The following is a 20,220-nucleotide window of genomic DNA, read 5'->3' on the forward strand; positions in this document are numbered from 1 at the left end:
CCCTACCTCCAAGTAATGGGTTAAAAAAGAACTAACTGAAGGGTAAAGACAATGTCCCGAAGTGGGAAGGAATGATTATGAATCCAGATAATAGCTTTTTGATTTCTCTCTTTCTCCTCACCAGCCCCTAGTCACAGACACATGGGGTTGGAAGTCACCAGCTCTGCTCTCCAGCCATGTCTACTCTGGCTCTTGCACTGAGATACAGAGAAGGGTGGAAGGAGTTCATCCAAAATTGGAGCCTGTTTCTCCTATTGCATCTGTCTAACCATTGTGGAAGACTGATTGTTTTAAGTATCTTTTAGCTTTTCTCATCTATCAGTCCTATCATAGAATCACAGAATAATTTAGGTTGGAAGGGACCTCCAACAGGGACATCTTCACCAGCTCAGGTTGCTCAGAGCCCCGTCCAGCCTGGCCTGGGATGTCTCCAGGGATGGTTCATCCACCACCTCCCTGGGCAAACTGGGACAGGATCTCACCACCCTCATTGCAAAAAATTTCTTCCTTATGTCTATGGAGATCAGCTACAGTGAGATTTCTTTTCCTCCAGAGCACCCTCTCTTTTATTGCTCATTTCCACTGCTTTAATCTTTCACCCAAGTTCTCAGCATTTTGCTGATCCTCCATTCCATGTTGGGCTTGTCTTCTCTCTGACACTGCTATAGAGCTTTAAGGTCTATGCAGAGTCTTCATAATTACATAGTGTCTCTATGAATTATAGAAAACTAATAATTAGACAAAGATGGGTATGAATCTGTGTGTTTGCACTGCACTTTGCTCTACATTGCAAGGTTAAAATGGTCTTATTGCTCTGGGATTTGCATATATACATATTGTTCATTCCTATGTCTAACTTATCTGTTATTTCCTGCTGGTAGTTTCAAAGCTGCTTCTGTTCCTCAGCTCACTGTACATTAAGGAGAGCTGGAACGTGACCCTGGAGGGTTATCCCCAAACTTCACCTCACCACTATCCCACTTCTAGCTGAGATTTTCTCTAATGGGCTCATGACCCCATCCACTAGCAAAAGGAAAGGAATTTCTGATGTTCTGAGATCTTCCTCATAAATGTACCAACCACCTTTGGGGCAGCAGCCCTTAATTTAGGAATCGCTTCTTGAGCTCTCCAAAGCAACAGTCTATGGAATGCAAATGCCAGAAATTTGCAAATCAGCTTAACTGATGGTCTTTTGTATTATTTTAATAGTATTTAACCAACTGATATTAGTGCTGCTTCTTGTGATCTGCAATCATGGAGGGAAAAGGAGGACTATAAACTGACTGCAGAGAAATGTAAGATAAAAACATCTCTCCCAGTGACTTACAGGCACAGAGATGTAGTTAGATGAGATTTACTAAGCTTTAGATATGGCCCAAGTGATTGCTCCCTGCTCGTGACTTTCTCAGGATGTTTCTGAACATGATATCGAAATACATTTCTCTGTTTAGCTACCCCACTGGTATCTGAAAACTGGTCCTTGAGGTGGTATAGGCAGGAACACCTTCATTTTCTGTTTTTTGCAGGGTCTAAAAGAGTCTAATGACTGGAGATGTTAACTGAACCGCTGTGCTGAACAGAGAGGGGCGAAGGCAGAACCCAGAACCCCTTCCTGGATCATAACTAATGGTTATCATACAAAACAATAAAAGAGATAAAAGGTAAGCTATGCTTGACCACGGTTTAGCTGTCATGTCACCCATGCTCCTCACCATCTAACGAAAGTAAAATAGAAGTCAACTCCATAATCATGTTCAAGTCAAGGATGGATTTTAGTAATATTAAAACTCTTGAGGGATTGCATTTCCCCCAAACATCCATTGTGTAGTCACGTACTGCTATTAGGACACGATTTGAATAGCTTGGAAGTGCTCTGAAGACCTACCACAGAAGGAGTATGTCTCCTTTCCAGCTCTTGAAACAACTTAGTATGTGTTCATGATACTTAAAGTAAGAAGATACTTCAAGGTTTTATTGGCTTACGAGCTTCTGGTCTACATATGACTCAGAAAGTACTGATTTTTGCTGCAATTAACCTTTATATGTTGTAGACACCCAATATAAACCAGGTTCAAAGTATCCAAAAAGCCCCAGTCATTATCAGGACAAAATTTCATATTAGAAATGTAGAGACAGAAGGAGCTAAAAATGTGCGTCTTCCTTCTGCTTCATCATAAAAGGGTTTCCTGAAAAATTTAGAATAGAAAGCCAGAAGGCATCACTGTAAGCTGTGAGATATTTGTTGTATTTGTACATTTTGCCAAGTAGCCAGTTCTCAGAGCTGATTTCTTTTTGACACTGAGAGTCTGACTTTACCTCCTTGATCTCTCTGACAGTATTCAGTGGAATTATTTGCACGTAATATCATAAAATCCTGACCCAGGCTGTGTCTAATACCAATGCTGCTATTTTATAAAAGGGACAGTAAGATGATTCTTTTTTCAGGTGGTCATTTTGCATAGCAGAGAATACCATGAGATCTGGTGGGATGGGAATGAACACTCTTGCATGGCCAATAGACACAAGCTTGTTATTGGATCATGCATAGGCAGCAAGGCAAAACACAAATGTTACCAAAAAAAATATATCAGCACTTACATGATGATGGTTTTCTTGGGCACTTTAGTCTCTTGTTCAGTGACTACAAAGAAAACAGTATGAACAGCATGGGGTTAAAGAAAGGCAAAAGCTGAAATGATTAAATTAACTTTGCTCAGTTAATCAAAATATACTGAAGTGAAAAAAACAACCAACTGTACCATCCCATCCATGCTTTCTGTGGTTATTTCCAGCATTATCTTTAATGTTTCTGACCAAGAATGAGCATTCAAAGTGCTCTCTGAGCAGGGAATGATTTAGATTTTAAATGAACTATTTTGTGGAGAACAATATTGCAGAAACTGGGTTTTGCTCTACTGTGAGATCCTAACACTTTCATTTGGCAGGTCAAAGATAGAAAACAAGGTTCCTTCTTTTAGTTTTCTTGCTTTTTAATGTAATAAGGTAGTGATGGTGCGAGAAACCTGAAAATGCCTTGATCTGGAAAAACCTGGAGAGCTGAAATTCTTTAAATTGTGATTTCACTTACTAGAAAAAGAGTTTCCCCACACACTGACCAATTTCCAAGCTTTTGTGGCCTAGATTAAAGATCCAAGCTGATAACAATGAAAACTAAAATCATTATCATCAGTACAGGAAAATCAGCACCAAAAACCCCCTAGGAAACCCAGGAGAGCCCTGTAATGCACCTATCTACTCCATCTCTTTTTTGCTATAATTTGCAATTTTTCCTGATGCTTGTCCCGTAACAAACTAGAAGAAGTTGATACATATTATGATCAAAAGAAATGATTTTGCAAATAGTTCTCAAACCTGACTTTTTTAAAAATAAGAAAGATACAGGCAGGTTCCAATCCTATCTGCTGGAATGAAACTAAAACTGTTCTGAACACACTCTGGACCTATCTGAGTTCTAGAAAAAACAAGAGCAAGCCCCATTTTTTTTATTTAATAAACCAGTAAAGTTTCTAAAAAACCCTTAGTTTTAATCTCAAAGTAATTTTTCCAGCAATTGGTTTGCAATCTCCCAGCCAGCCTGTAATAAATAAGCTCTGGTAATTTTCGGATGGTATAACTGAAAGCGAACTGCAACTTAAAACTAGATCTAAAAATTCACAAACAGTTCTTGCCCGGGGAACTTGTAGTGTCTGTATGATTTATTAAATAACTTATGATTAGTGCTGATGTTTTCAATAGTGTCCCCAAATTGCACTGACTGCAAATTAGAAATTACAATATTACATGGAATAGTTTAATGTCATTTTCCTTCCACTTAACTTCCAAGGGCTCTCTTACGGCACTAGAATAAAACAGCAAATCTCATAATTAAGGAGAAGTTTGTGTTAATATCTGACCTAGAGCTCTATGTTTTCTTGGCAGAGCTTTGTCTCATTTATGCATGTAAAAATCTGGCATAATTTCCAATAGAGTCAAAGGACTTACTGCAGAATTAGATGGGTTTAAACAAAGTTTGTTCGGAAATTAGAGTTTATCTCTTACTGGGAAAGTAAAGGGCAAAATGCTTTTCAAACGTTTATCTTGAAACACAATTGCAATATAACCATTTATCTATCCTTAGTTAATACTTTTGGAATGTTTTAAAACCTCTTTTAAATGGTGGAATGATAAGTGTGTGATGATGGAAGATGAACCAAGTGCTCAAACAATTTACTGCACCCAGTTTAGAAATTTCCACTGAATTTTTAAATGCTTAAATCAAGATTTACACTACAGAAATTTTAGAAAATGTCATTAAATAATATATTAATCCATAAGCAGCAAGAGTATCAGTTCTGATGGAAATACAAATTAATTAAATTACACACCTAGACACAGGTGTTTTATACAACTATTTTACATGTATTTAGGTGATAATTAAGTAAGTATTTAATGAAACCCCCCAAAGTTTGTAAGAGAAAGTCTCTTGTAATGTTTATTCTTTTAATTTCTGTTCTTGCAGGCCTCCCAAATGACATCAACTGCAGCATTTCTATGTGCAGTGGGTGTCAAAGGGATGTGCTATTCAAAAGTTCAGCAGGCCTGGGATGAGAAAGCTGTAAATGGGCCCTGATGACTTGCAGTTTAGTGCACGACAGATGAATCTTATATGTGCTAACCAAGGTGTGAAGGAGGATTTAAGCAATCCTATACGAAGGACAGAACCACATGAAAGTAGGATGAGAGAATTTGGGTTTCTTTCTTTTTTTCTTTCTTTCCCCGAGAGGAAAATATTCTGCGTTTGTTTTAGCACCGGATGTATCATTTCAACTTGTTCAATAGCATTTTAGGAAAACAGCTTCGCAAAGCAGGAGGCCCTGATAAGCAGGTTAAAAGCTGAAAGCATTAGGATCAGCCAGTGCTTCTATAGGACTCGACTTCTCTTTGGTTAATACATTAAACCGTTGACTTACAAGTGATGAAACATTCAAGATAAGCCAATTTTTGTTGCTCTGAAAGGATGTAAGGTGGTTTATGGCCTTTATTACAAAAGTAAATCTATTTTTTACACTCACAGATGCATAAACCTATTATTTGTGTGCATTACAAGCTTGTGGCATAAACCACAGGAGCATTGCTCTGCTTCACCCCTCTTAGAAAACTCATCTGCAACAGGGGATGCAGAAATTGGACATGAATTTTCGAAGCTAATCTTAATATGAGCAATTCTTGGACATAAAAAAAAAATCCTAAATTGTGTCAATGAAACGCAAATGGTTTACACTCCACTCCTGGAGTGACTGAGATGGTTGCAAAGGCAGATAATTGTTTGATTGTGCTCTCTCGAATTTGCGCTGAAAAACACATGGCCAAGCCAAAACTGAGACTAACTGATGGTGACACGGAATAAAAATAACAAGATGATTAATTCCAGTTGTCACCCTAGCCAGGGAACATCAAAAAGGTTGGGGAGCAAACTCCTGTGCTCTATTTCTATTTTATTGATAAAAGTGTAGCACTACGAGATCTAAGCTTCTCTGTGCTTTGAAGCAATCTTCCACTTGAGAGCTTCAGAATATTTAGCTTTTCCCTGCAAGGTGGGTATTACCAACCAAGGCAACTAAATAACTTGCCCAAAGCTCTAAGGTAAAACTAGAAAGAGGTTCCTGTTGCCTGGCTGGAACTGTGCTGGGTGCTTTTTGCTTTTCTCCCCTAGTGTGGCTGATTCCTTCCCCTATTATTGACTATCATCTCATTCAATATCCTGCACCTTTCTGTCTGATCCTTTCAAAAATGTGGGGCTTTGTTTCTCTTAAAAAATGAACAAGTTAGGTAGCCTGGGATGAGTGAATCACAACAGTAACGTGTTAAAAAGGGATTCTGGAGCACATCAGCCCAGATGTGCGGTGCATAGGTTAAGCAGCAAGGTGCAAAGCAGACAGTCAACTTGAAGTCAAAGAGAAGGATATTCTTTCAGTTACACTTTTTTTTTTGTTTTGTTTTGTCTAAAATTCTTCCAATATCTGCAGAAAAAGAGGATATTTAAAGCAACTCTCCATTGACTTCAGTGCAGCGCCTGGGTGCAGCTGCAGGCAGAACTCAGCGTTTCGCAAGGGAACCCCTTAGTCCAGTGGTTTCCATCCTTTTTGGACTTGATCCTTCCAATGGATCAGCAAATCCTCATAATGTGAATTTAAACCTGATCGCAAGAACTTTGGTTTTGTTGGACTCCGGACCATCAGTGACTGCAGGTCAGGGCTTGTAAACCACTGTACTAATGGTATCTCAAATTGTGACAGTAGGTTTGGTTCAGTATAATAGACAGTACGGAAAGGCAGGAGGATAAACAACTAAAATAATTGCAACTAAAGCCCTTTGGGTGCCTCAGGAGACTTTGACAATAGTCATTTCACAGAACCAACGATAAATCAGGTAAAACTTAGACCCACCATGCGGGTAAGCTCGGAAACAACACAGTATCTGTTTTCTGTTGTAATAGCACCACACAGCAGTAATGTTGTCCTCTTGGTGAAGTTACAAACAATCCCATTTTCACAAATAGAAAGGATCGTAAGGATGGAAAGAGAAAGCCTTCATGAGATCCATCCATCCACTAGTTCTTTGCCAGATGAACCTGATTTTTCCATATGTAGATCAAGGCTGGATATTGATGCTCAAGAAAGCAACGAATTCCCTCCTCAGTCAAGTGCATTATGCCAAATGATGCTCAGAACAATCCTCTTGCTCCATGGATGAGCCTGCTCTTTGCTCCATTGGCCTGAAGAATTCCTCTCTCTGTGTCTCCCTGGAGGTGACTCAGGGATCTAGTTCCTTCCCTAATATCAAGTTCAAGCAATAGCCCATTGTGTACCAAAAACTATTTTGTAGCATTTCTGAAGCTTCCAGGCAAACTGCAATTATATTTCTTCAATCAAGCTCATTGAATTTGTTATTTATGACTGTGGAAATAACAGTACATGAGTAATTTGAGGCTGAACACATACATTTGCAACCTCAAGAGCTGAACAATACTCCTAACTCTGTTTCAGAACCCTTGTTTATTTTTGTAATATCTTCTGCCTTGGGACAAAGGAACATCATCAAGAAATGCCACCCTAACAGTGATTTATTTACATTCCTCTACATCCTGCATACAACTTATTTTTGTTTCTTTAAGGCACAGCGAGGACAAAGAATTCAAGAACTTCAAGGTTTATCCTGCTGAAACAGTTATAGTGTTGCTGTACTGTCATCACCCTCCCTGTAAGGTGTTTGAATGATTTGATGGTACTTTAGGAAAGGACTAAATGGAAAGCAAGAATAAAACTAAGACAAGCGAGTACATGGATCAGGATACTAATCTTAATAGCCTGTTCTGTCTGAATCCTCTTAATGTAATAATACAATATTGGTGTTTACAGTGGGCTGGCCCAAAGGTCCATCCAGACGAGGACCTTGTCTCAGACAGAGCCCATGGAAAATGATGAAAAATAAAATGAGTGGAGTACCATTTTCCCTGATTACTTTTCCAGACTCCAGTCATTTGCTGCGCAACAGCTTCTCGAGGCAGAAAGTCTTCAAATTTGATGGCTCTTAGTGAATGTTGATAACAAACTGTCAAAAGCACACTTCAACCCCTGTTATTATCACAAAACAGTGTGAAAACACTGAAAAAGAAGAAAGAAGATCCCACAGTTGTTGGCAAACCTCTGGATTTTGTTGGCCACGTCTCCACTAACCACATCTGGGACAGCTCTCGAACCCCAAGGTTCTCTGGCATGGAGTAGCCTGTGCCTCTCCTCATCCTTTCTCTTACCCTCCAGAGGACTAATCTCTCTGTTTCAGTTATAGATGTTTCCTTGGCTCTATTCTCTCCCAAAACGCTTCTGGGAACTGTTTGAGGGAGACAGAACTGGCTGACCCATGCTCAACCAGCCAAGGACCCTTCTAGATGTACGAAGACCCAATTTCCTGTGCTGGGAAATGTTCCTTACACAGATGTAGTCACTGATTTAAACCCAGTTGGGATGGGTTTATAGCCCGCATGTCTAACGCACGGCTTGTGGAAATCGTGTTGATGAGAAGGTGATTTTAGAAACCCACATCCTACAGGTGTTAAGAAAGAGATGTATTGCTGGATGGGTGTTAAATTGGTTCCTATCATTCTATCAATTCAAGTGAAACATATCAAAAGAAAAAGGAATAGACTCTGTAGACTCTATGACTATGTGGTGTGTAAGACCTGGACAGTCCTAGACAATGGATGAACTAATATTGCTCAGGCTGTAGCGGTGCCAGTTCTGCTTTCTGAGTCATTCCAGATGGTTCAGTGGTATTTCAGAAACAATCACAATATCCCTGCAGCTTTATTTACTGGTCCTTTTTTTTCCTCAACATTATGCAACTCACGTTCTGCCAGGCTGACACGCATTTTCAAATACTCAAACAGGAATAGAAACACCTTCCTTGCCTGAGTGGTGGTGTGACATACCCTTCATTTACTCCTCCTTTTTCATATAATGCATTTACGAGCATTATATGATGCAGCTGATTTGCCAGGTTTGGAAATCAACAGATGGTGATGGGTATAGAGCTGAGCTGCAGTATACCCATGCACATCTCGATAGACATACAGATACGTGTACACCAACAATCAACATGGATAAGATGGCAAATATTTTCGATCCTCAGTTAGGTGTTTTTAGAGTAATTCATTTACATACTTACAGAGCTGGTCAAGGATCATACCTTCTATGGTGATGGCTTGGTCTCCTCTCCTGTCCTGGGTCAAGGCTGCAGCACTGTGGTGGTAAAGTTCTGCTCCACTTTTTGCAGACCCTAATCTGTTCACCAGCTAAAGAGAACCATGCAGTACTGAATGAAATGCAGGATGTTGTCACTGTTTTTCTTTCATAATAACACCTCCCTATCCTATATTACAAATGCATTACAGCTACATGACAACAGAAATGGATGAAGATGTGACCAAGGGAATACTGGACTTTGGGATCTTAGCTGATAACAGATGCAAGGTAATCTGATTTTGCTAAAATTCTAGTAGAAGTCTTTAAATTATGCCCAACTTCCTAGTAATTTCTGTGGAATAACTGTAAACTTGCTGTGAGCTGAGCTGTTCACCATGAGTCATCTAACCCATGATAATTTCCTAAACCAAGGTCAACTGTTTTTCTTTCCAAGCCCTGAGATCTTATTACTATTTATAACAATGAATGCAAAGACTGTGACTAATTTTTAGAAAACAATTTACAGCACATTTATTTTTATTTATTAGATACTTCCACATATGCTTGCTAAACAAACAGGAATTTCAGTGGTTTATAATTCTATTTAGACTTTATTTCTTTTGGCTTTAGATGGTTTCTTTGTAGTGGCACGGAATCTCTCCTAATTTTAAGACAGTCCAGAAACAAAACATCATGTTAGAATGGTCCTAAACTTTGTAAGAGGTACCTCTAGAGATCTAGATCTGATTTTAAGCTCCAGAACGAGCTAACTCAGTTATTATTTAAATGACCCAGCTCCCTTAGCAGAATATTATAAAGCTTTTGGATTTTCACAATCCAGATATAGTTCAGGAGACCCTGACTTTGTGTAAACTTTTTTTCATATAACGAAGAGCAGAAATTATTCAGCCTCCATTCTTGTGCAATGGATTTCTCCCAGAAAAATGAATTCTCCTATGTTGGACAGCAGAGCTTTGAATCTCTCTGAACTTACCTCACATTCATAGTGTCCCATATCTTCATTGGAAGGGTTCTTGACCACCAGGACTACCATGCCACTCCGTGGTTCACTGAAAGTTTGATATTTATTTGTGTCCTTCAACAGCACACCATCTTTGTACCATCTGCATGTGGAAAATACGGAGTATAAGCCATGAAAAAACACTAGCTGTCAAGAAGGCCCCAGCTCACTGATCCATCTGTCAGACCGGTGGGCAAACAGCTCAAGGGTTAATCATTAGATGAACGTTTGGATCCTGGAAGACAGGTCTACAGGTGAGTAGATCACACGTGGATACTAAACTGCACAGGTTTATGAGATTGTTCTCAAGAAATCTCATCAGCCAATGTGGGGAAATGGGCTTCAAATCATGAATCACAGATTTGAATCACAGAATCGCAGAATCGGCTGGGTTGCAAAAGACCTCAAAGATCATCCAGTCCAACCCTTGGTCCAACTCCAGTCCATTGACCAGATCATGGCACTTAGTGCCATGTCCAATCTCAGCTTAAAAACCTCCAGGGCCGGTGAGTCCAGCACCTCCCTGGGCAGCCATTCCAATGCTGACCACTCTCTCTATAAGGAATTGCTTTCTAATCTCCAGCCTCAATTTCCCCTGGCAGAGTTGAAGCCCATGCCCCCTTGTCCTATTGCTGACTGCCTGGGAGAAGAGCCCAATCCCCCCCTGGCTAGAACTGCCCTTCAGGTCGTTCTAGACCCCTCAGCCTCTCCCCATAGGGCTTGTGTTCATGAGAAGATATGCTGAGCTTTTTGTCTAAATACCCCAGCTTAGTTGTTGATAAAATAAATTCAAGTGTAGGGCAGGGAAGATAAATGAATGATTAAATATTGTCAGGCCATTGGATCTGATACAGTCAGATGTCAGGGATTATCTGTAGGTATTTCTTTTCAGATGCTAGGTAGAATAAATTGCTGAGAATCTCAGGAATGCTGGAATCGGGAAAAACCCACATTGGGATGGGGTTAAGGTGACAAACACATAAAAGAAACTGTCATAACCTGGAAAGAAAGGGCAGGAGACTCTTCTGATCATGCAAAATGGGAAAACAGGATTTGTTCCAGTGTGACTTGAAGAACTGACCTGATTTGAGGCCTGGGTGCTCCTTCAATAGTACAGGTAAACTGTGCATCTTCACCCTCCACAAAATAAGCATTTCTAACCTTGTTCACAAACTGTGGTGGCACTGCAAAGCAAAGATTGATGTTGTTAGTAGCTGAAAGTATGACCAGATACAAAGGATGTGTCCCTGACCAGATAATTCTCTTGATGTCTACACATAAGACACAAAAAACCTAAATTTTTCCACCTAAGAACAATTGACTGCACCTGTACATCAAGTAATTTTTTAGAAGTATTATCCTGTAGATGTTATACAGGTGTTAAACAGCAGATCCCCCTGAAATAATGCATCTGTCCATGACTTTACCTTGAACGAGGATCTTTCCTAAGGTACTGGCATTTCCAGCAGGACTGGAAGCAAAGCACATGTACTGTCCTGAGTCAACACCTGTCAGGTTGTCCAAGATCAATGTGCAGGAACCATCGGGATCTTCTATTATAATGTGATGGGGATCCACCTCCACAGGCTTTCCATCTTAAAGACAAAGAAAAAAAGAGAAATAAAGAAATTTTAGTATTAATTATGTTTTCTCCTTGGGAATTTCATCTGGTTTTGGTTTGAGAGGACTGAGAGTTGTATTTGCTTTACTGCAGCTGATGTTGGTAGTTGAGGAATGAGCTCTTCACCTTCCTCCAGGTCTCTACAAAACATCTGCTGGACAAAGCATGGTTGAGGGACATCATACACCACCAACCTTACTTAAAAGTGGAATTCTTCCAGAGTATGTGCTGTGCAGTTATAGCTCTGATTTGCTAGACAAAACAGCATGGCCGAAGTGACTATAAACCTGCAGAACACATCTCTGCCAGGTGTGAACTTAGAGCAAAGCTGTTTCCTCTGCAATACAGGGGAGAAGAGTATGTCTGCACAGCTCCCTATGCTGTGACATGGAAACATCCAAGCTAGTTCAAGAGAGTTGTTAATTTACTATAAGTTGTTTGACTGCCACAAGATCTGGATTCATATAGGCTAATAGGCAAGCTTGAAAAAGCAGGATATGTTAGGGGGCAGGCTTTCTAACAGGCCTTGTTGCTATAGGACAAGGGGTGATGGTTTTAAACTAAATGAGGGGAGATTCAGGCTGGACATGAAGATGAAATTTTGTACAATGAGGGTGGTGAAACACTGGCCCAGGTTGGCCAGAGAGGTGGTGGATGAACCATCCCTGGAGACACCCCAGGCCAGGCTGGACGGGGCTCTGAGCAACCTGAGCTGGTGAAGATGTCCCTGCTCATGGCAGGGGTGGCACTGGGTGAGCCTTGGAGGTCCCTTCCAACCCAAACCATTCTATGATTCCATCTATGATTAGCTCACAGGAAGATCAGCATTACTTGCACTTGGTTTGCTCAGTAGCCAACTTGAAGACTAGACTTGGGCATCTCTAGGTGACCAGCTTCTTACCCACCAACTGATGAGCGATATAGACAGAGAATAAACCCAGAGGATGCATCTCAGGACTTGCTGCTCATACCTTTGTACCAGCTGACAGATGGCTTGGGAGCTCCCGTAACTTTGCAAGCCAGCTTGACTGTCTCTCCCAGCTCAGCTGTACAGTCCGCCAGTTCTTCCTCAAAGTCTGGAGGTACTGAAACATCAGAATTAAGCATGTTAGTTTGGAGGAGGGGGACTCTGTCCAGAAGATGGTTGATGCAAAGTAAGATAAGAATAAATGTGATTTTTGCAAATCTGTGAGGTTCAGAGTTGTAAGATGAACAAGAAACTTTAGCAGCTGATGACTTTCAAGGTGACATGCTATCCATGCTTAACAGAGACTAAATTCAATCTGACAAATATCTGTTGTTCGCTATAAAGATGGACAATTAAAAAAATGGGATTTGTTGCTGATCTGGAAGTATTTTAGTTCCTGATTTTAATCAGCACATCTATTATTCAAACACCATATAACTGTCACAGTTAAGATATTTCCCCAATTAAAATACACCCTGGATATCCAAACTAGTATTTTGTTGGTCTCCATATAATAAAATCCATGCTTTGTTAATGGAAATTTATTTTCACTTTTTACTACAATATGGAATTATGCAAAATTATTCTGATAGTCTTCCTCATTAGAACTCCTCCCTTAGGGCAGAATAATAAAAATTAAGACTTCTGTTCAGTGTATATACACTAAACCCATCTCTGTTCTGGCATTTTAAGATGCCAGATTTCCTTACACTGTAGAGGACACCGTATCTGGCTTACAGCTGGACAAGAAAGATCTAATATCCCTGCTGACAAATTTTTGAAAATTGTTGAAATCTCAAATGTCAGTGTGGATGAAGAAGTCTGAATGACCAGATGAAAATCCAAGCAATGCCCCCATGTGCCCAGATACAGAAACAGGAGCCAGATGTCTGGAGTGGAGGATTCGGTACCCAACAAAGTCACAGGAGGCTTTATTCTGAGATCAGTAGGGCTCTGGGTCAGGTCCTGAGACTACTTTTCCCACTGGAGGTTGATGTTCTTCATGCAGTTCACCAAGGCTTTTGTCACCAAATTCTGAGATCATCTACAATCTACAATCCCTTCCAGATCAAATGCATCTCTAGTGCCAACTCCGCAATTTGTTTTTTCAGACGTTTCACTGACATGTTCCTCTTCTACAACAAGGTACATTTTCTGGGCTATTTTGCTGGAAAACAACATCCTCTGCTTATTGACAAAAGTGTATGAATATGGAGAGAGGCAGCTGAGCAACCACTTCAGTCTCTGGCTCTGATCATCCATCAAAGGCAACCCACATCTGTTGAAATGGACAGGGACAGCCAGGTCTTCTCAGCTCATCAACCTGTCTTCTACACACTTGAGTTATGGACATCAAAGAGTAATTAGAAAGTTACTCACCTGCTGTCATATTGCCTAAACACCTATCCAAGTCCTGTGTGACCTCTGCCATCTAAACTCAATCACTTCAGCAATATATAGTCTTGGCTTCCTTGATTGTAAATGGAGACAGTCAAACACCATTGTCCCATCCTGATAACGGTGCCTTCCCCAGCTCAGGTGAAGGACCTAACACAGCTATAATCATTCCGTCAGGTCAGGTGAGTTGTCTGTGATGTGATTAAAGGAAAACCTCTAACCGTGGTTCAATTTAAGATGTGGCAGGTGGCCCTAGATGGTTTTTCTCATTCTTTCATTAACCTTCTGCTGTCATCACTTAAAGAATGAATCCTGTCTGCAATTGCTAACCTAAAGATATATAAATCCTTTCAGCATTAGGTCAGTCTGTACATATAACAAAGATAAGAGTGACTTGCAAAGCACCTGATCATGAACTATAGACACGACCGACCTTGCAGATTTTGACATTTTGAAGCCCTCACAATTAACTGAATCTTGCTTTAACACATATGTTGAGACTGTTAGATAAAGTGTCCTTTAGCTGAACATTGCTCATTATACACTAAAAGGATTATGTAATGAAATATGCAAATGTGTAAACAATTGGCTCTTTAGGATGTGAATGTAGTGATAAGACTTTGTATATAATGCTTTTTACTTCTCTTACTAGCATGCCGACTTTATTCCAGCATCCAGACTTACACAACTCTGCAATAAATATCTTGTCTCTGTGTGCTAAATTTGGCTTATTTGTATGCACATCAGGTAAAGAACCCTGTTTTGGGACAACATTTCCTGAATCATGGAAACCACCCAAGAGGAAAGTAGGAGGTTTGAGCGATCTTGGGCCATACTCACTCCAGACAGGCTCACTGATCCGCTGCTGTATGCCACAGATCTCCTTCACCCAGGAGTTCTTGATGTTCACTGTACGTGCCTGAAGGAGATACTTGCGGACCAAGTCCTCCCGCTCGTGCCAAATCTCAAACGCCCGATCGTCTCCTTCCACAAGGTCATTCACGTCTATGTTGTTGAGCTGCGTGACAGAAGGAGGACAAAGAAAGTCAAAACACATCCTGTGTTCCTAGAGCTGAATTTCAGCCAGAATTCTTTCCCACAACTTAAGTCCCAGAGCTTAGGACAGCTCAGATCTGGACCTAGCTTTTGTGAGTCAGAACCATCTTTAATCAAGTTCTGAAATGGAAACAAGTATTAAAAACCAGCAAGGCTCCTGCTGCAAGTTTGTACCGCCTTCAGCGGGTATGAGTTGTGCCATTCCCATTAAAGCTATATTAGATGCTCCAACAGCAAAGGGGATAATTTATGCTGCTTTTAAAGGTTTTCCAGATTGCATGAGCGATGCAATGTGGCTTTGGCTGAACATCAGTCAGGGTCACTTCACAGTCCTTTCCCCACTATACTTGACTTTCTGGTTAACAAACAGACATTGTCCTGGCATTAATTATCACATTTCAGGGAAATGATATCCAGCATTAAAGGGTATCCCAAGGGTGGGACATGTGAACCCTACAGTGCAGCACTATTGGGCCCAGCAACAGCAGATTTAGGGACTATATGAAAAGAACTTACAGAGCAGACACTCTTGAAAAATAAAATCTGTGTATGATATCAATGACAATAGAGATAAGGACTTTCAGAAGGGCTTAACTTGGCTTGGTCAGAAAATCCATGAATGTTTTTTTTGTTTGGTTGTTTAATTTTTACCGGAGTTCAACATCTACAGTCTTGGGAAAATCCTGTAGTTTCTTGGAGTTTCAACCAGAGCCCTGAATGTCTGGAGATGATCTGGTTAAATCTGATGAATTTTTCATTTCTGAACAGAAACTGGTGTCAGGAAAGGATGTAACCAGCAGAGATAACCACTGGGAATGTAGTATATGGCTAAAACAGCATTTCCTTTGATTTACCACCAATACTGCAGACTGCCAAAACCAAAGATCTACAAATGCTAGCAAATACTACAGACAGCAAAATTCACATCAATATCACGAACTTATGCAGCTAACTCAATGAGGTAACAAGGATCAATAAACACTTGTAATGTCATTGCTGCACCATAAAAATCCACCCATGCTTCTGATGGTCTCTGACAAGTTTAACAGAGGGATTTTGGGGTAGATTCTACTTGTGCTTCAAAGACTTTCAGAAACAAAGCAATAGCTCAAAAGGGTTAGTGAAATGTCCCATTTAGATAACCAGAGGCTGAATATAAACACGAAGTTCTCAATGACAGAAAAATGCTCTAGGTGAGGATATAGTGATCAGACCTTCATGATGTTCTTGAAGATGTAACTGTAGGTGTCTGTCCTTGTGTCTCGCTTCGGTTTGCAGATCACGATATAATTTTTGAAGAGGAAAACATGTCTTTTGTGTCCTTTCCATGCCATTCTGGCTCCTGGAGCTCCTTCCCACACAATGAAGTGGCCCTGATAGGAAAAAGAAGGAAGAGCATGCGGTGATATCATTACCACAATGACGTCTCACCATCACTTTTCAGTGAACAGATAACAAATGCTTCATGTCATATCGTCATCTTGTGTCTGTTTTATCACTGCACAGCAGATTGTTGCTAATGCCAGAGGTGATGCATCAGACTGACAGCACCAACAGGTGTGCACGCAGTGGTTGTCATTACATCGCCCTTTAAACAGTACTATTTGTTGCCAGAAAAAATAAAGAGCTCTTGTGAGGTAGGCACACTCTTGGAAATGGAAATGTTAATGGAAAAACTGTATTTTGTGTGTTATGGGGACATTTAATATGTTCAATTGGTCTCCTTCATCAGAGCAGGACATTCATTTCACATACCTTCACACACACCGAGCTCAGTTGGTGATATGGGTTCACCCTTGGCATCACTAGGGAGAAGTAAACACTCTTGGGGCATGACTGGACTCATTTTTTGATTTTTAAATGTGGATAGATTAATGTCCACAAGAATATCACTGTGATTTAGCCTTACAACCCCACCAGCAATACCCTGTGATTCCCTTGGAAGACACAGGTACAAACAGGCAGAGTAAATGACTTGCCCAGCAGGACACAGTAAATATACAAGGAAACAGGGATATAAGTAGGAGTGTTTAAAGTCCTAGACCAGTGTCTTAACAGCTGGGCCACCTTCTTGTCCTCCCAAACCACACATCTATTTCCTAAAGGAACAGAGAGGTCTTTTGAAGATATATGAACGGCTGTGGGAGAACATCTAAGTTTTCACGTGGAGCACATGAAACGTATGCTATGCTACCTTGTACTGACATCCCAGCAAACTACGTTCTTCAAAGGAACTGTGCCGAATGAAAGCATGTAGACTGAAAAGGTCCAGTGGGCTTCTAACACTTGGGGAATCAATTGGAAAACCCATTGATGCCAGTGATTTCGGGAGCTGGCCCATGTAGCTTGTCAATGATAAGAGAAGGAGGTAGAAATAAAATGCTTTAAAATAATGTGGGAGCTCAGAACATATTTGTTGCAGTTTGGTAAGTGGGTTGGAAAGGCAAATATGTGTGAAATGCTCTGTGTCTATGCTTTGGTGCTTCAAACCTTAATCAAGCCAGGAGGCTCATCTCTCTGAACTGTAAGAAAGGCGATAAGCAAATACTGTCTTTCAGATATGATTTCTAAAGGAGCTTCTTGTGGGACTTGAGGCTACTTAGAAACTAGTGAAGGTGTCTGTAGCACTAACATTGACTGAGAAATGCCAGTTACCTGTCGGATGGGTTCCCCAAGGCTTTCCAAGGTCCCCGGGTAATTCTCAATGAGTGAGACATGGAGGTTGTTTTCTGCCCTTCGGGTGAGTGCAGACACGATGGCATAAGCCTGCTCCAGCAAAGTGCAGTTTTGGCTATTTCTTGCTTTGTTTCGTATTAATTCCTGTAGATTAATAAAGAAAATATTACTGGACAGTCAGAAAGAAAAGTACATTTCCTTGGTAGCTGAAGAGTTTCTCAATATCTGTTTCAGCTCTTTCATATGAGTAATTTTATCCCATTTTTGTCACCATGTGCTCTTTCCTATCCACAGCTCCTTCCCATCCCACAGCCCTATTGAGTAACCAGTCTGGTCTTTCCTTACATCAGTTGATATTAAAGAACGTCAAAGCAAGTACCAGATATGCTTCAGTGACTGAAAACAAGCAAACAAACCCCAAAGCAATCCTAAATACATCCATTCCATTTCTCTTGTGCTTACCCTGACAATACCATGAGGTGAGCAATTAATCTAGCAGTGGTAAACTAAGAGTTGATATGAGGTTAAAAACAAAAGAAAAAATATGAAATTACATTTTTTTTTTCCACATTTGTTCCTGCTTTCCTGTCTTTTAATAATGAAGGCAAACTCACTCTTCCAAGAGACTCATTAAAATGTTGGTGTTTGAGTGGAAGCAGGTGTTCAAAATTAGAAAGTCAGTTTAAACCTTCTTCAAACTATTCAAATCATCCAATTCTGTAATGCTAGAACACAGAAATATTTTGGCAATCTTCTTTCTGACTATCCTAGTGCTATTTCCCAAGAAAAATACCATTAAATAATGCTACTTTGAAACTTCCATTTGTAATCTGGGCTGGAACCTGAGATGGTAGGACAGATGGAAACTTGAAAGATGAAACATTTCAGCATGGTCGAGTGAGGCAAAGCTTTTCAGAAAAGAAAAAATGGTCTTTCTACAATGTCAGTATAAAACACAAAGAGAGAAACTGGTAAATTAATTTCTGAAACATTGGGAATTGCATATTTTTATAACATACCTGTTGCTGAGTATGAAGTAAAGTCATATTTGTCATGGGTATATACACACATGTCATCATATATATGCATATAAGCATGTATTTTATATATGTATATGCATATATTTAAACATCATTCAGATAAAGCTTGCTGAACTTTATCGGGTTGGAGACTCTGAATTTCCACCTGGATTTACATTTAAAAACCACTGGTGATGATTATTGTCTTACTTAAGCAGCTTTCAATTGTAGTTGCATCAGAAGAAAACCAAGAAATACAAAACAGAACAAAAACCTATCAGATATAAGCATGTAACAAAAGCTTTTCACCTTAATTATCGTCTGGTACTTCTGGATCCTGTTTATGGGTTTTTCCAGGTAGTGCTGCAGTGGTGGAATAAGTGGTTGTGAAGGATCTTCGTTAGTTAAAATTTCATCTGTGTATCTCTGAAAAAAATACACAGAAAAATGAGGAAAGGTTGTTGTAAAGAGATTACTCCCCAGGAAATGTTCATATGGTGCTGGTTCACAGACCTAACTCAGACAAAATTGGATACCCATACCAGACGTTACTACCCCATATTTTGGACATCTGTAACTCTCCCTCAGCCTTTACCAACTCTTTATTATTTCAGATGTTTGAAATGCTGAATTTGTCTGCTATTCCAGAGCAGGACTGATGCAGGGGAAATGTCATCCAAAGCTTGCAAGGACCAGATGGTGTGACTGGGAAGATCGGTGCTCGTGGTGGGTGAGAGGGCAGGAGTGAGTGAACCCAGTGCCAGCAACTGGTGCCAGACCTCAGTCAAGAGTGGTCTGTGTGTTTGTAGGGTCAATGACTGGACCTAGTGAAGGTCTTGGCACCAGCACCTGGACTGAGAAGCACAAGTCATGGTGTCCTTGTGCTGGGACATCAGCCACTGGGCTGGATGTTTTCCCTATCGAACTAACCTGGTGCATGTGGCTGCAAATGTGAGCAAATCACCCGCAAACTTCAAGCTGGACTAGGTCCAAGTGGGAGACCTGAGATCCAGGCATGGATATTAGGGAGGCTGGCAGCTTGTGCTGATAGATGCTGGACACGAGGAGGAAATTTTTTACAATAAAGGTGGTGAGAGCCTGGCCCAGGTTGCCCAGAGAGGTGGTGGACGAACCATCCCTGGAGACATCTCAGGCCAGGCTGGATGGGGCTCTGAGCAACCTGAGCTGGTGAAGATGTCCCTGCTCATGGCAGTGGTGGCACTGGATGAGCTTGGAAGGTCCCTTCAACCCAAACCATTCTATGACTCTGTGATTCTATGATTTGAGGGATCTGTCAATGTGGGGTGAGTGTGAACACGTACATTTGTTTTCTAGCGAACATCAAGCTGGACTGGCTGGTGAGTAGGAGGCTCATGGAGATGGTAAAAGTGCTTAGGATCTGGGCAGAGGTATTGGATGGACTGAGGAGCCGTGCTGGCACTCAAAGGATCCACAAACATGGATGTCCTCATGGATCTGGGCCATTGTGTGTGTTATTTCACTAGTGGACTTCAATCCTGACCAGCTGGAAGGCAGGACCAGTATTTCCCTATCTATACTAATATTTTATGTGAGTTCACTTGGTCTTATAATGTGGTGGTCCTTAAAACATAATTACAGCCACCTGTATAATCTTTATAACAGGCATAAATGCAAATACTTTCCCATAGAGATTGAATGGACCAGGAAGAGCTAGACAGCGAATATGAAATTATTATATT

The 20,220-nt window shown here is 40.6% G+C and overlaps 1 protein-coding gene across 25 annotated transcripts in view; it reads right to left on the minus strand.

The window, feature by feature from the left end:
- The window catches only part of OBSCN (obscurin, cytoskeletal calmodulin and titin-interacting RhoGEF), a 198,490-nt gene that overhangs the window by 39,226 nt on the left and 139,044 nt on the right, over nt 1-20,220 (minus strand). For 23 of the 25 annotated variants that reach the window (XM_071805413.1, XM_071805408.1, XM_071805404.1 and 20 more), the window contains 9 exons: nt 18,809-18,925; nt 17,460-17,624; nt 16,019-16,177; nt 14,589-14,766; nt 12,355-12,468; nt 11,190-11,357; nt 10,844-10,946; nt 9,736-9,865; nt 8,746-8,851 (listed from right to left, as the gene is read on the minus strand). In XM_071805413.1, the coding sequence (XP_071661514.1) occupies nt 8,746-8,851; nt 9,736-9,865; nt 10,844-10,946; nt 11,190-11,357; nt 12,355-12,468; nt 14,589-14,766; nt 16,019-16,177; nt 17,460-17,624; nt 18,809-18,925 (1,240 nt within the window). Of the gene's footprint in view, nt 1-2,598; nt 2,642-8,745; nt 8,852-9,735; nt 9,866-10,843; nt 10,947-11,189; nt 11,358-12,354; nt 12,469-14,588; nt 14,767-16,018; nt 16,178-17,459; nt 17,625-18,808; nt 18,926-20,220 lie in introns of all 25 variants that reach the window. The other 2 variants (XM_071805415.1, XM_071805414.1) reach the window with 1 other exon arrangement.

This window comes from Patagioenas fasciata, chromosome 2, assembly GCF_037038585.1.
Source record: "Patagioenas fasciata isolate bPatFas1 chromosome 2, bPatFas1.hap1, whole genome shotgun sequence".
Taxonomy (NCBI): Eukaryota; Metazoa; Chordata; class Aves; order Columbiformes; family Columbidae; genus Patagioenas; species Patagioenas fasciata.